The sequence below is a fragment of the Python bivittatus genome, unplaced genomic scaffold (genome assembly GCF_059951505.1).
Source record: "Python bivittatus isolate LINGU-HERP-01145 unplaced genomic scaffold, Pbiv_v1 ctg000790_np1212, whole genome shotgun sequence".
In the NCBI taxonomy this organism is placed as follows: Eukaryota; Metazoa; Chordata; class Lepidosauria; order Squamata; family Pythonidae; genus Python; species Python bivittatus.
This window is the reverse complement of record NW_028277110.1, coordinates 451,433-465,660: the sequence shown is the minus strand read 5'-3', so window position 1 is coordinate 465,660 and position 14,228 is coordinate 451,433. Positions and strand designations below refer to the sequence as shown.

The 14,228-nt window shown below is 41.1% G+C and overlaps 1 protein-coding gene across 4 annotated transcripts in view; it reads right to left on the bottom strand.

The window, feature by feature from the left end:
• Nucleotides 1-7,048: 7,048 nt before the first annotated feature.
• FNDC3A (fibronectin type III domain containing 3A) overlaps nt 7,049-14,228 on the bottom strand; it is a 59,402-nt gene continuing 52,222 nt past the window's right edge. For 3 of the 4 annotated variants that reach the window (XM_088129289.1, XM_088129290.1, XM_088129291.1), the window contains exons 23-26: nt 13,928-14,140; nt 12,717-12,883; nt 10,356-10,477; nt 7,849-9,480 (exon numbers count right to left, since the gene is read on the bottom strand). In XM_088129289.1, coding sequence (XP_087985415.1) covers nt 9,163-9,480; nt 10,356-10,477; nt 12,717-12,883; nt 13,928-14,140 — 820 coding nt within the window. In that variant the 3' untranslated portion in view covers nt 7,849-9,162. Of the gene's footprint in view, nt 7,756-7,848; nt 9,481-10,355; nt 10,478-12,716; nt 12,884-13,927; nt 14,141-14,228 lie in introns of those variants that run through there. The other variant, XM_088129292.1, reaches the window with a different exon arrangement.

Below are 14,228 nucleotides of genomic sequence, written 5' to 3'. Positions count from 1 at the left end.
TCCTCTTACCCTTCTCAGGTAATGTTGGGTGCTCTTCGCTCTGGTGGATAAATTATGGAGGAGTAGAAGAGGGGGGCTGAGCTGTTTAAATGGCAGGGTATACTGATGGGTGAAAATGAAAGGCAGGGGTTGGGAAGTTTGTTAGGTTTCACTGGTGGGGGGGGAGCAGTTTCCCCAGCTGAGGTGGTACTTAACCCGTTTCCTGGATGACTGCCAGCATCTTGCCCAGCAAAGGGATGTGGTTCTTATTCCTTTTCTGACAGTTTTTCTTCTTTTAAAGAGCCCCACTTCTGATTTACTGGGACCATGGCTTGCAAAATCCTGTAGAAAATCCACCCTCCCTTGTGAAGGTCTACAAATGGCCTAAAGGAGCCACTTTTGCACACTGGAGGTAAGAAACCGGTCTAGATAGCTGTCTTAGATGGCTGACTTAGGACTCTGATTTGGTGAGGTGCATTCCAGCTGCAAAGGTGGGCCGTAAACTGTTGCTCTTTCTACTCCATCAATGTTCTCCGTGTGGAGTACAACCTTTTGTGAAATGTGAAAGTTCCTAAAAAGTTTTAAAAAATAATAAGTAAATAAATAGCCCCTAGGATATTCAGTCCACTATTCTAGCACAGAGCAGGGACTTCAGATTGAATTGGAGGCCGAGCTAAAGAATTGGTTGATTGACTGATGTGATTTAATTTGAATAGCTGCCCATCTTGTATGGGAGAAGGTGCTCGGCGTCACAGCTTCAGTGTGCCTGTCTCCAGAGGGTCTTTGTAAGTGGGATCTCCCCCCACCCGCATCCCCACATCCCATCTGTGAAGGTCCTTTCTCTTGTAGCTACCTATTCAGGATGATCAAAAGAACAGGCAAAATATGGAAAGTAACTGCCTTGTTCTTATCCTTGAAGAAAGATGTATTTGACTCTCTTCTCTATCCTTGCCCATTTTTCCATCTTGAAATATTAGCCATTATATTCTCCCAGCTCTGTAGATAATTACTTTTGAGTAAGTCTTTGTTTCTAGTTAAGTAAATGGATCAGTTGAATACCGATCAGTTTAATGCTGTTAAACCTAATTGGTTTAACAGTGATATTAAATCACGTTGTTTGTTTGAAATGCTTTTTCCTCTTCAGATAGATTCCTTGTAAACATCCACAACTTATACTTCTTAATCTGATATCCTGATACTGAACCATAGTGTTGTATATTACAATCCTTTGAATGAGTAACTGTCCATACGGCATCATCAGCATATAATTTTTAATTTAGGCTCTTGATTTGCCAGTTTGATTCCTTAAATTTTAGTCTTCCCCCCTACCCGGGTGGTTCTAATGCCATAAATACAGAAGATTTGGCTCTTTTGTCTTTATATATTTTTGTGATTGTATTCCGTGTCTCTTGGACTCTTGTTCATTGTAAGTATATCCATGAAAGAAAATTCGAGCCGCAGTTCATATTTTTCAAGAATATAAAAGGCCAATCCATATGTTCACTTCAAGAAAAATTAAAAGCTGCTCTCCTATTTTTCTGCTTAATATTGTCAGTGGCATTCAAATATATATCTGATAACGCTGCTCACGTATCTCTTTGGGACTGATGCAGTCTGACTGAATTATGTCAGCTAAAGGCTACTTAGCCTCTTTCGTAGGACAGCCATAAAGTTTGCTGTCTGTATTTAAGAAGGAGATAGGCCCAGAAGACTCTAGACAGGTGAGTCACTCCCTTCCTTATAAATTAAAAAAATATGCCATGAAGACAAAAATACAGGGTTGTATCTCATTCATTACCTGAGCTAATGGTTTTGTTGAAATTTCTTAGAAAGTCTTACAGTATATCGCAGAAAAATCCTTTGGTCCTGCAGATCTATTCAATGCTGACTTCCGTTCGCTTTAATAAAACAAAGATGAAACACCCCTGCTTTATTTATTTATTTTCTTCTTCTCTCTCCTCCAAGGGCTTGCATAGAGCCAATGCGGGACTGATAGAGTGAAACACAATTTAAGCAAACAAACGTAAAAGCATAGAACATACAAGAGCATAGCGTATCAAGCAACATGATACCCAATCTCCCTTCAGCTGTTGGGAGCCCCAGTGGAACAACAGCGGAGAGACCCAAGACGGCCAAGTCACACAGCAACCAGCGCTAGGTCTGTGTTGAAGCTATGCCTGTCTGTCTGTCTGTCCATCCATAAAAGTGATTGTAGTAAATGGGCTGGATTTCAAACCCCTTTATCAGAATAACAATCTGAATTTTAAGTGTCCTTTGTAAATTGTCTTTTCCTACAGCTGTTACTCCTCTTTAGGAGGATCAAGTCTTGGAGAAGCAATAGGTTGGGCTGTATTGCTTATCTCTCGTGCTGCCCCCAAGAGCGCTTTGTGTTCTTCGGTTCCATATAATATCCAGTCTGGTGCAAATTTGTAAACGGCATTTCTATATGACCATCCTTTACATTTTTTATGTAAGTTTATGACAGGGGCCAGAGGGAGGCAGGAAAGAGGTAAGGGATCCCTCCTCCTTCCCTTCCTTTCCATATATAGGCTTCCTTTTGCCCTCCCTTCATGACCCTCAGGAGAGCACCAGTGAAGCCGCCGCCACCACCTCCTCGGCTCACCTGTGGAACTGTCTGCCACTTTGCTGGGGGGAGCTGTGGACCATGAAGAAAACTACATCCCCACTCCCTATTCTGGTGTGTCCCTAAGGGCCCCCTCCCTTGAGGGAGGAAGAGGCTCACCTGTTGACACTGGTGACCCCCAGCAGGCATCCAAGTCGCTCCCTCATCCTTCTCTCAATGCCCACAGCCGTTAAGAGATTTCAAATTTCTGCCTCGTTTCCAAAGCAGCCAATTGCCACGAAGCAGTCCAATTGCCACTCACCCTGATAGGCCTCACCTGACAGGCCTTGCCACGATTGGGTGCAGGGTCGGGGATATACCCATGATGATCACGTGACCATGGCAGCACAGCAGTGCTGAAGCAGCCACAAATTTCCCAAATTTCAATACCACAGGAATAATAGGTCCTGGATTTTTGGTGCATTCTGTAAGTTAGCCCATTTGAGGTACCTTGGTTCAAAAATTGTTGCCCTATGACGGACTGTTTCGCCCAGTTGAAGGTTACAGACACGAGAGTTTTAGTAGTATATACAGTCAGGTCCAGAAATATTGGGACATCGACACAATTCTAACATCTTTGGCTCTATACACCACCACAATGGATTTGGAATGAAACAAACACAATGTGCCTTAACTGCAGACTGTCAGCTTTAATTTGAGGGTATGTACATCCAACTCAGGTGAACGGTGTAGGAATTACAAGAGTTTGCATATGTGCCTCCCACTTGTTAAGGGACCAAAAGTAATGGGACAATTGGCTTCTCAGCTGTTCCATGGCCAGGTGTGTGATATTCCCTCAGTACCCCAATTACAATGTGCAGATAAAAGGCCCAGAGTTCAGTTCAAGTGTGCTATTTGCATTTGGAATCTGTTGCTGTCAAGTCTCAGGATGAGATCCAAAGAGCTATCACTATCAGTGAAGCAAGCCATCATTAGGCTGAAGAAACAAAACAAACCCATCAGAGAAATAGCAAGAACATTAGGCGTGGCCAAAACAACCGTTTGGAACATTCTCAAAAAGAAGGAACGCACCGGTGAGCTCAGCAACACCAAAAGACCCGGGAGACAACGGAAAACAACTGTGGTGGATGACCGAAGAATCCTTTCCCTGGTGAAGAAAACACCCTTCACAACAGTTGGCCAGATCAAGAACACTCTCCAGGAGGTAGGTGTATGTGTGTCAAAGTCAACAATCAAAAGAAGACGTCACCAGAGTGAATACAGAGGGTTCACCACAAGATGTAAACCATTGGTGAGCCTCAAAAACAGGTAGGCCAGATTAGAGTTTGCCAAACGACATCTAAAAAAGCCTTCACAGTTCTGGAACAACATCCTATGGACAGATGAGACCAAGATCAACTTGTACCAGAGTGATGGGAAGAGAAGAGTATGGAGAAGGAAAGGAACTGCTCATGATCCTAAGCATACCACCTCATCAGTGAAGTATGGTGGTGGTAGTGTCATGGCGTGGCCATGTATGGCTGCCAATGGAACTGGTTCTCTTGTATTTATTGATGATGTGACTGCTGACAAAAGCAGCAGGATGAATTCTGCAGTGTTTCGGGCAATATTATCTGCTCACATTCAGCTAAATGCTGCAGAACTCATTGGACGGCGCTTCACAGTACAGATGGACAATGACCCAAAGCATACTGCAAAAGCAACCAAAGAGTTTTTGAAGGGACAGAAGTGGAATGTTATGCAATGGCCAAGTCAATCACCTGACCTGAATCCCATTGAGCATGCATTTCACTTGCTGAAGCCAAAACTGAAGGGAAAATGCCCCAAGAACAAGCAGGAACTGAAGACAGTTGCAGTAGAGGCCTGGCAGAGCATCACCAGGGATGAAACCTAGCCTCTGGTGATGTCTATGCGTTCCAGGCTTCAGGCTGTGATTGACTGCAACGGATTTGCAACCAAGTATTAAAAAGGGAAAGTTTGATTTATGATTATTATTCTGTCCCATTACTTTTGGTCCCTTCACAAGTGGGAGGCACATATGCAAACTGTTGTAATTCCTACACCGTTCACCTGAGTTGGATGTACATACCCTCAAATTAAAGCTGACAGTCTGCAGTTAAGGCACATTGTGTTTGTTTCATTCCAAATCCATTGTGGTGGTGTATAGAGCCAAAGATGTTAGAATTGTGTCGATGTCCCAATATTTCTGGACCTGACTGTAGATGGTAATGTCACAAAACTAAGTAGTTCTGGAAGATGATTCATCATAGGATGAAACAAATGCTAAGTTACTGACTTCCCACTCTTGCTAGGTGTTTTTCTGTTAAATATTTCTGAGCCTAAGTATTCTGAGCTGGCTTTATGCATTTTTTAAAATTTTGTGATTTTAAAAAGAGAAACATAGAAAACAGAAAAAAAAGAAAAATAGCAATATCCCCAAAATTAGTTATGAAATTGTAATATCAAAACACAAATAAACAGAAAAAGAACCCTAAAATTAATACGCTAAATAAGAAGCATATATTCAATCATATAATAAATCATGCATAGAAATTTGTAAAATATAGTAAAATATAAAATCAATGTCAAATATTGTGTTTTTTTGGGGGGTAAGGGGATTAATGAGAAAAAAAAAGCCTTTTCAAAAATGGGTGAATTGCACATTACTTAAATCTATTATTTGATATTTGGATGGTATGTTCCCAATCTCTCTCTGCTATTCCGTATGCCCAATATAACTGTTTAAAAACGGTCAAATTCCAGAGTTTTGGAATATCATTCAAAATAACATTGACATCTTTTACCCAGACACAATGATGGCTGATTTTGTCAAGTTCTGATTTGATTTTAATATTAGTTCTTAAAGGGCTGTATAATTTTTCTTTAGAACTGTTCTAATGCAATTTTACTTGTAAGAATAATGGTGGGATGTTTTTCTTTTAACATCCAAAGTCAAATTCCTCTTCTCAGAATAAAGACTTTTTCCTGACTTGGAGAAGAAAATCTGTTCAGCCCTATTACTCTTGGGATACCCTCCCTCTCTTAAAAAAAAAAAATCGAAATTGCGTTAGTTTTCCCTTCTCCCAAGAGCAGCTGATTGCTTTCTAATTGAGTTTAAAAGTGTACCCAATTTTCCCTTTCTAGCCAAACCTGTTACATTCCAGATCTGCCAGAGTATCATCCTGATCATCTCTAGCTAAGGGGACATAGTATGCCTACTTTAATACCTTTCAGAGAGGTGGTGTGTGTGTTGAACCACTGGGCAGCCCTACAGTTCATGGAATCAGAAACAGGGCTTTTTAACGTAAAATTGCTTTTTTTAAGAAAAGGAGGTAGCAGCACAGAGTACCAGTCATTGTCTTGCTGTGGGATGCATTTAATTTGCATAAATGCCTCCCTCTGCACCCTGTGCAGCATTGTGCTGTAAAAACTTGAAGATGTACTTTGTAGAAATCAATCTTTTAACTGTGTATAAAAATATAAGGGAAGGAAATGCTGGCATCTGGGGTTGGTTTTTTTGGGGGGGGGGACTGTTTGCTCCTAGTTTAATGCTTCCTCTTTCTTTAACTATAGTAAGGAATAATTTTTAAACCAAAAAGAGAGCAAATGGACTTTCTTCCCGTTTTAGCATCAGATTTTTGGCTGTTCTAACAATGCAAGCTCTTCTGATTGTAATGGACAGGCTGCAGATAAACACCACTGGATTCATGCAATCCTCTGAATTGTTAGCTAATTTACCCACATCTGATGCAGAAGTATTTCAGTGCACATCAATCAGTGTCATGTGGTCCAGCTCAGTTGATACTCTCTAGATAGAAATGTTCTGTGAGGTTAGAGGACACCAGGTTCAGGTAGTTTGAACATTAACTTTGATAGTAGCTGGCTGAAAATATATCCATAATCTTGCCCATGGAATAATTTAAAAAAGGCACGTGTGCGCAAGGTGCAAGGATCCATCTGCACATTTCATCCATGTGCAGATGAAAAACTATGTTGTTGTTTGTGGATGGTGTTAAAAAGAAATACAGCAGGATATGGAAGATGTCTGGTCTACGATTCTGGTCAATTCTTGTACACTGCCCAGTGTGATAGATTACGCACAGTGACTCCACAATCCCAAATGTGAACAATTTTTATTTTTATTGGCCATATTAAATATATTATCTATTTGATAGTTACAATTTAGTAATACGATGCCTGGCAGGTTTAACATAAGTATGAAATACAGCAAAAATTACAATACGAGAGAAAAGGAGATCTAATACATTAATGCCACTAGGTACATCAATCTGGAATGTATAGCTGTAAATATAAAATTCTACATTATGCTTTCCAGTAAACTTCCTGGAAATATAAACATTTTGTGGCAATTACAAATACAAATTAAAGATTTAACTTTCTAGGAAGTCATAATTTTGGTTAGTATTTTATTCAGAAAACCTAATTTAAAAAATGTCTCTCTCACACTATTGCCAATTCAGTGAGATTTTCCCTCCCCACTTTTTTTTTTTTATCACTTTCGCAACAGAAATCTGCTGAAGACAAATCTATTTTTATTTTATAAAAAAGTGAAGTATGAAAGGAAACGAAGGAGAACAGGTTGTAAACATTCCTGCAAACTAAAGACACAAACATTTGTATAAAACTCTTTTCAACACTGAGCAGAGGCTTCCATTACAATAAATGATTAACTTAAAAGTTCTGCTACAAGTAGAACAATACATTCAAACATACATTTTCCAGAATTTTTTTAAATCAAAATAAATAGATCACATAAAAGAGGAGAGTACATTTTTTTGGGGGGAAAAAAAGATAAATTTCAGATTGCACCATAAATCTACTTTTAAGATAGTAAGTGATATGATATCATTTACGTGTGTGTGTGTGTGTGTGTGTGTGTGTGTGTGTTTTCCCTCAGGTGTGAAATGCAAACACAATGCCACAAACCATAAGCTATCATGATGAATTAACAGCCAGTTCTACTGTTTGGAAACAGACAGTTTCAAGCTAAAAATGAGTTTACAAGTTACGTCCACTGTCCCATATACAAGTACAAGCATTCGGATGTTTCGTAAAGTTTAGTTTTTCACTCCCTACCAGTATGTAAAACTCAACAAAATGCCTAGTCTTTTTGAGTTTCCTCTTCTTCCAAAGAACAAAATGGGTGGTTTCCAGCTTTCAGAGTAGCATGACTGTAAAGACAAGGTTCAATTACTTTTATTTTACAGGTACTTGCTGCGAGGGCATTACAAAGAACAGGCCCTCTGTAGTGCATGATATTCGCCCTCCCACCCGCCCCCCAAACAAACAAATGAAACAAAACACAACTGAACCCAAAGCCGGAGATGTTACTGAAATTTCCATCACGAACTGAAAAGGCTTGAATCACAAGACAAAACCGCGGAACACGAAACTGCTACGAGAGAGGCGACGATTACGTTAAAACTTAGACCTAACTTTGGGGGGGGAAAGGGGGGGAAAAAGTAATTTTCACATGTGACTTGATCAGCTGGATGACGTTAGAAGGGCACCCCAGGACACAAACCGAACAGAAAGATCCCCCAGAGTTGATTTTTAATTTCACGTTAAGAATAGTACAAAAACATTTTGCTCAGTTTGAGCCAAATAGTGAAACATTTATCATAAATGCACTTTTTTTTTTGTTCTCATCAAAGACAAAAAAATTCTGTGCTTTTCCTCGGAAAACAAAGGAAACCAGCGCTGCAGCGGTTTAAGTTAGAAGCACAGGGCGTTCCTAGTCTCTCAGGCACTGAGAGCAGACGGTGAGTTGGGCCAACCGTTTACCAACAAGAGGAAGCATTTCAATCAGAAATGTACAGTTTCTAGAAGGGGGGAGCCTCTTGCCACATTTCAGACCAACGCAAATCCCTCTGTGCGTAGGTAAATGTGATGCCTTGAACACAATGGATTAAAAACTCAAACGCAGACCCCTGCTGCTGCCCTGGGCTCTGGAAGGGATGGGGGCCTCCAGGAACCCTCCCAGTTAAAAGAACTGGAAAAATTAACATTGCGCTGTTGCTAGAAGTCAATCTGGATAACATCTGGGTTGGATTTTTATCTACAGCTTATCAGAGGTGGTGTACTTTAGCCGCGTCCTACAGTCTTGTCTTCAGCACGAGCATCTCTGCTGCTGCATCCCACCACGTCCCCAACGCTGGAGCAGCAGGCGTGTCTCCCGCCCTCCCTCCTTGCTCCTCTCCTTGCCGTACTTGAGAATTCAGGTCTTACTGTGAGAATTAAGTCAAACTCTGAGAATTAAGGCAGGTTTTTTTTGGCTGTTTTGAACAGCTCACCCTGATTAGAAGATGCACCACTGTGCTGTAATAGGGATGTTCTTCACTTCCAGCTGCCCTGCCTCCTCCCCCCCCAGCTTCTCCACGGAAGAGTGGGGTGGGGGAGGAGGAGGAGGAGTTCTGTCCATCCAACCTGTTAGTCAGCAGCAAAAATGGAAATGTGTGTCTTATACCATCATTCCCAGCTAGCATTTTAATTGGAATTTACATAAATACCCAAGGCGTAAAACTTCCATATGAAAAATTATAAGCTGAGTAAGGAAGTCACTTCTCATGGCCACCGACTTACTTGATCACAAAGTACTGAATGATAACAGCAAACAAAATGGCAACCGTTGCAAAGATTATAAGAAGCAGAAACGCAAACTGTTCATCGCTGAGCGCCTTCCGCTTGCTTTTCAGGAGTTCAGGACCTGGGTCTGAACACTGCGAAAGCAGCTCCTGTTTCTGAGATGAGAAGGTGGTGCTTGGGCTATATGGGCCATAGAGTTCTTGCCATCCAGTGGAGTCCTGATATTGGCGCCCCGCGCACACCCTGAATCGATATTCACAGTTCGTTTGCACGCTGGGGATGCGGAAGGAAGTCTCTGGTCCCTTGTAGAGCTGAGGCAAGAGCAGGAGAGGACACACAACAAATTTGAGAAAAAAGGCAACTGGATTCTACTAAGCCAGAAGGGGGCCCATCTGAAATTCTGAGATCTTCTGGTCACGTTCCCAAAATGGGTATGGACAGTTTTGGAACACCCACTGACTGGTGGAGTTGCTGCTGGTCACAGCACTGACTCAGTGCCTCCCAGGTGCTTCTGCCTAAGCGCACCTCTGCTTTTGCGAGGGCAGGCGGGCACCCCTTCAGACACACTATGCACTGTGGTCCCTTGGAAATAAAGCTGTGCTTGGAACTGGCCTTGTGCTCTGTGGCACACCACTTTTGAAAACATCTAAAACATCAGATGGGGCACAGAGCCTGCTTCTTGAAAGACCTGGACATGTGTACCTTGGTGCTCATAGCTATCCTGCTGGGGATCCCAAATACTGCCTTATACTGAATGAGCCACTGGTCTATGAACTCCATATCATTTACTGGTGGCGGCTCTCTTCTTGGGGTTCAGACAGAATCTGGCCCTTCAAGGAAATCCTGGGACCTTCTACTTGAGAAGTAGATGCTCTTTGGCAATGGTCATTTCCAAATGGCTTTAGATTGCTTGCAATCCGGAATACATCTAACATAATGTTTTCCAATCTGGGCAACTTTCAGGCGAATGCTGGGTGGATGGATTCAGGTAATAGGTTACACAGCATCCAGTAAACTGTGATTCAGCCTGATTTTGATTATAGTATGTGAGAGGCCACCAGATGTTCTCATTCAGAAGAAACGTTCATGCGATAATGAGGGTCCTTTATTAACAATGCATTAAGAATTATTCGGGGGGGAATCCACTTCCCCATAATATCTGTAAAAAAGATCATTCTGAGATTACCTGATCCACTTCCCTCCCAGTGGCAAGCTGCAATATGTAAACAATGGCATCGCCCTTCATTGGCTGTAGAGGCTCCCAGGTGACCTCGCAGGCATTGTCTCCCAGCTGATGGACTTTGGGTGCTGCAATTGAAGATCCATAACTTGGAACTTAAAACATTCATCCTAAATATTATCCTCTTTTTAGCTAATAATAATAAAGAGCAGGCATTCATTGGTCTCCCTGAATGGAAGGTAAACTCTGCATTTCAGCCCTCCCCACCTTAGTCTTTGTTTTGGAAAGGCAACTTCCACAATTTGCAATCAATTGGAGGGGACTGTGATGGAGAAATACTGAAACACTTGACTAGAATTATAACCGAACAGGATGACCCAGAGGGGTCTTTAGATTGAGTTACACATTGAACGAAACCATGCTTTGTTGAAGGAACAGTTGGTTTGAAAGCATACAGTGAGAAAACCAAACAAACCACATTACAGGTAGTCCCTGGCGCCTGGGTTACAGAAGACCCATAGTTAAGAACGGAGCCTGTTGTAGCAAATTTGAGTTAAACATGCAGTGATTCAAGTTAAATATACAGTGGTTTGAGTTCATTACACAATACTACTTATACAGTATGATGCAATAATACTGTTCTGCCTTACGTACACATTCAAACAGAATTCGTTCTTAAACTGGGACTCCTGTACACTTTAAGAGTTGGTGTTAACTGAGCCATGCTAATAGCTTGCAAAAGACCACCCAATACGTCCTAAGGCAAACTGGAATTTGATCTGCTTTCCTTGCTATGATTCTGTGCCCCCAAACTATATGATGAAGTCTTCTGGCTTTCGTTACAAGCAATGAAAGAATTTTTTATTTCTGCCCATAGAAATAAAATCCTCTCCTGAAGTTTCAAATATTTGGTAATAGCCAACTTAATATGGTATGGATCTTGCTTCTCCAAAGGAAACAGTTGCTTTTATCCAACATGCAAGATCTCCCCCAATGCATCAAGAAAACAGGAGCAGTTAGAAGAGAAAAACAGGAAAATCCCAATACTATATTTCATGCTGAGGAATATACACATGATTTAACCCATTTGTTCACATCTTTGCTAAGTGGCTGAAACATCAATTTTTTTTTTTAAGCGGAGGTTGCTTTATTTTTGCTTTCTGACACCCCCCTCCCTCCAAAAAGTTGCCAAACTAGGTTCATACTAGTTACTATCAGCAAAACCTTAAAAAAGGCTCTCCCACTAGTGAAAGAGTGGGATTTGAAAGTACAACTTGGTTTAGAATCACTGTACCAAAATCTGTTCCTCCTCTTCTTCTTCTATCCAGCTGAGCCTCTTAGCATATTAAAATTATCTTACAAGATTGATTCTCACTGTTTCAAACACAGATTTGATGGAAATGACTAAGAGAACGCTGCTGAAATCAAAGGCTTTGGAATTCTTCTTGGACAATTTTAATGCCCCCCCCCCCCCCGTTGCTGTCCCACTGGGTTATATTACCCTCTTTGGGGGAGATGATGAAGAATACTAAATTCTTTGAATAGTTTAGTTACTGTGTATTCTGTATTTCAGTTCATTTTATACTCTTTATCTGGGGGTCATCTTAAGTTTTTCAAAAGCAAAGCGAGAGGAGGAGAAACATCTTGCCTTTAACAAAAGTAACTAATTTCTTTCAAAACTACTTTGGGCAGCAAAAAAAAAAAAAGGGTGGGGAGGCAAAAAGAACATAGCTAACCAACAGCTACCCCCAGATATTTGACAGGACCCCCACTGGCTTTTAAAAAGGCAGGAAAAACAGAAACATTCCAAAAAGTATTCCATTCCTAATGTTGCTTGGTAAGGACAGAAGAAGGGTGGTACTTGATTATAATTTAGGGCAGCGATTCGCAACCTTGGGAACTTTAAGATGTGTGGACTTCGACTCCCAGAATTCCCCAGCGAGCCAGCTGGCTGGGGAATCCTGGTTGTTGAAGTCCACACATCTTAAAGTTCCCAAGGTTGAGAAACACTGATTTAGGTCCATACTTTAATGTAATTATTACGGAGTTTGTTATGCCTGGATATATGGTAACTGGGGAATCCATTTGGCGTCAATAGTAGATAAATAATGTAATAAATAAATAAATAAAGCAAGCATCTCCACATTCAGATAGCAAAGCACTTGCCTCCTGCCCAGCTGTGAAATTTTGTAACCTTTTTTTGTTGTTGTTAATCCCTACTGTTTTTCTTTTAAGTATCATTTATCAAAGCGTAAGCAAATAGATTGTATTGAAGAACCTTTCCTTTTAATGGGTCAAATCATCTGAGCCCCCCTTGCTCAAACCGTGAGCATCCTTCATTCGTTAACCTGTGTAAATGCCCCTCACCTTTCATGGCAGGTGGTGGTGATTTGGTGGTGGCAAATGCATAAACTTCGGAAAAGTCCCCTTCACCTGCATCGTTGCACGCCTGGATTTTAAAATAATACGTTGTAGACTCACTAAGCCGTTGCACTTTATAGGTGTGGCAAGGTCCACTATAGACAGTGATGAATCTGAAACAGGAAAAGAAAAAATCTGTAATGACGCTGAACTCTAACCCTCCAACCATGCTGGCTTATTTCTTTTAAAGACAGGCATCCTGAAAGGTTTTGTCTATCAAATATAACGCTCTTTAACTTCCAAAGAATAAAATAATTATTTGCTTCAGTTACTTAAGCATTCTTGATTCAGCCAATAAACCCAAAAGTCAGCCACTTGTTGAGTCCTATTAATGATTGTAGCACGGATTAAAACAGTCAACACCTGTCTGACAGTGCAGGATGCTTCACTACTACCTTGAATTTTATCATTATAGATGTGGATATCTTCCAAACCATATCCAAACATTATCAAATGGCAAAGATTGAGCAACCTTCTGAGGACAAAAATTTCTAAAGATCACACGTTCCAGCAAGATTTAACTGGTATGCACCACCCATGATGACTATTTCCCCAATTAAAGGTTTGTTTTCATTCATTTGTCATGGCAGACGTAGAGATTTGTTGTTGTTAATGGGAAGTGGTATACAAATATCTCAAATAAATAAGTGCACTTAATCAGGTATTTGGGTTTTGATGAGTGCTCCCTTTCATTTCTCGTCCACTGAACACATTCATCCCTCTGATTACACCATTCAATATCTCTAGGACAGTGTTGTCCAAACTTGGCCACTTTAAGATGAGTGGACTTCAACTCCCAGAATTCCCCAGCCAGCCATGCTGGCTAGGGAATTCTGGGAGTTGAAGTCCATTCATCTTAAAGTGGCCAAGTTTGGACAACACTGCTCTAGGACATCTAAGGAAACAGGAGTGTAGCCCCAGGTGTTCAACTGGATGATCGGAATCTCATAAAAATGTTTTTTGGCCTATTATGGCTATATAAGTAGCCCTCTTGAGGACGCTGGAGGTGATACATCTTTTCATTGCTCTCCATGCATGGGAGAGTTGGGTAAATTTATTGTTTCTGTACAGCTTGAACTACCACCCAAAAAACCCTCCCCCTTCTACAATGTGAACTCAAAGATGAAGAGGCTAAAGTATTCTGAGTTTTCTCTCACCTGCCAAGCCTGTCTTCCATCTGTAAATTGAACTGGGTGGGATTGGCAATTAAAGCTCTGCTAGGACCTTCACCCCACTTCAGCTTAAGGCTCTGGTAACTGAAGACCACACATTCCAAATGTGGAGGATCTGGAGGCAAAGGCTTGGTTTTCGTTTTAATGGATGGACTGAAAGGACCAGTTCCAAGACTGTTGAAGGCCTGAATTCGGATTCTAAGAGGAAGTGGTGAGAGAAAAAGTCAATGTTAGGAGAAGTTCTTTTCTCTGATTTATTTACGTCAAGGAGTGATGCACAGGGTAG